General features: G+C 38.5%; 1 protein-coding gene across 1 annotated transcript; it reads left to right on the plus strand.

Annotated features, from left to right (window-relative positions):
* Nucleotides 1–7: 7 nt before the first annotated feature.
* Nucleotides 8–1,217, plus strand: LOC107274447 (the record flags this gene model as incomplete). Its single annotated transcript, XM_015753597.1, is given in 3 exon segments — nt 8–116; nt 493–860; nt 945–1,217. Coding segments are annotated over 3 exon segments (729 nt in total), but the record flags the coding sequence as incomplete, so codon positions are not given.

A 1,217-nucleotide genomic window follows, 5' to 3' on the forward strand; every position in this document is an offset into this window, starting at 1 on the left:
TACGTTTAACATAGCAGTACCACAAAATATGAATTTTTCTACAAGATTGGAGTTTACGGACAACCGATGCGCGGAACACTCACTGTGGAACCCTACAACGTGCAGATGGAAATTCAGTAACTATTATACATATTTTATTTCGATTCTAATAAGAATGACAAAAAGTGTGGAAACTAAATACAGTGGCACCTCTCAGTCGGGACCGTGTTACCTTTTAAATTTTAAGTTCCCCTTCAGTCCTCAATCTTGAATTCCCTATCTCTAATTTCCGCCCATGCGTCTTTTATTGCGCATTGGTAGGTATGTATGGATAAACTTTACTGCGCTTAAGTCTGCGCACTGTGGTTCTGATTGGTGGAAATCATGCATAGTGGGTGAGCTCAGCGTGAGGGGAAATTAAAAATTGATAGGTTTCACTGTATTTACAAGCAGCGTGGGGCGTATACGCTATGTTATCATGTTATATGTTAATATCATTTACTTTCTTTTTAGCCGATTGTGAAGATACCTCAGAGCGACTTACAACCATAGTTCCCCAAGTGGAAACTATCAAAAAACATAATTATCTCAGTTTTTGTATTTCCATTTCACTTCTTCTGGGCTGTGCCTTCTTAATATCCGTGTACCATCTCATGACACGGCACAACAGTACAACTCAATATAAAAGAACAGTCGCAAACGAAGACAACGACACAACTAAGAAGAATACAAATATTACAGAGATACAGAATATAAATATTATTCCTAAGAACGATGATAAATCCAACGGAGTTATATTATTGTACGTTAAAAGCTCTTCGTTCTTCTTGAAATTCATGGCAGACTTTGGCAACATTTTAAAACGATGCTGTCACTGTGACGTGAGTATTTTAGGGTACCACGTATGGCACTGTAATATCAAGTCTAGCGTTAACATTTATTGAAGTATACATTGTTAATGGCAGGTTTACGATTGGTATGGTGTCAACGAATTGGAAGCTACAGAATTGGGTCCTTCCAATTGGGTTAATAAATTGCGAGAAAGAGGCTGCCGCATTGTTTGGGTCGATACACCGTTTTCTCGGTCCCTCGTGCTGTCGCACGCTGAAGAAAATTATCAGAAAAAATTATTGCTCTGTGGCGATTTTCGTGACGAGGCCTTTCCAGGAATACTGAACATGGAAAAACATTGTATAAACGATCCTACGTCGCTGTATGAAAATCATTTTATTATACGG

Source organism: Cephus cinctus, unplaced genomic scaffold, assembly GCF_000341935.2.
Source record: "Cephus cinctus unplaced genomic scaffold, Ccin1 Ccin1_scaffold3111, whole genome shotgun sequence".
In the NCBI taxonomy this organism is placed as follows: domain Eukaryota; kingdom Metazoa; phylum Arthropoda; class Insecta; order Hymenoptera; family Cephidae; genus Cephus; species Cephus cinctus.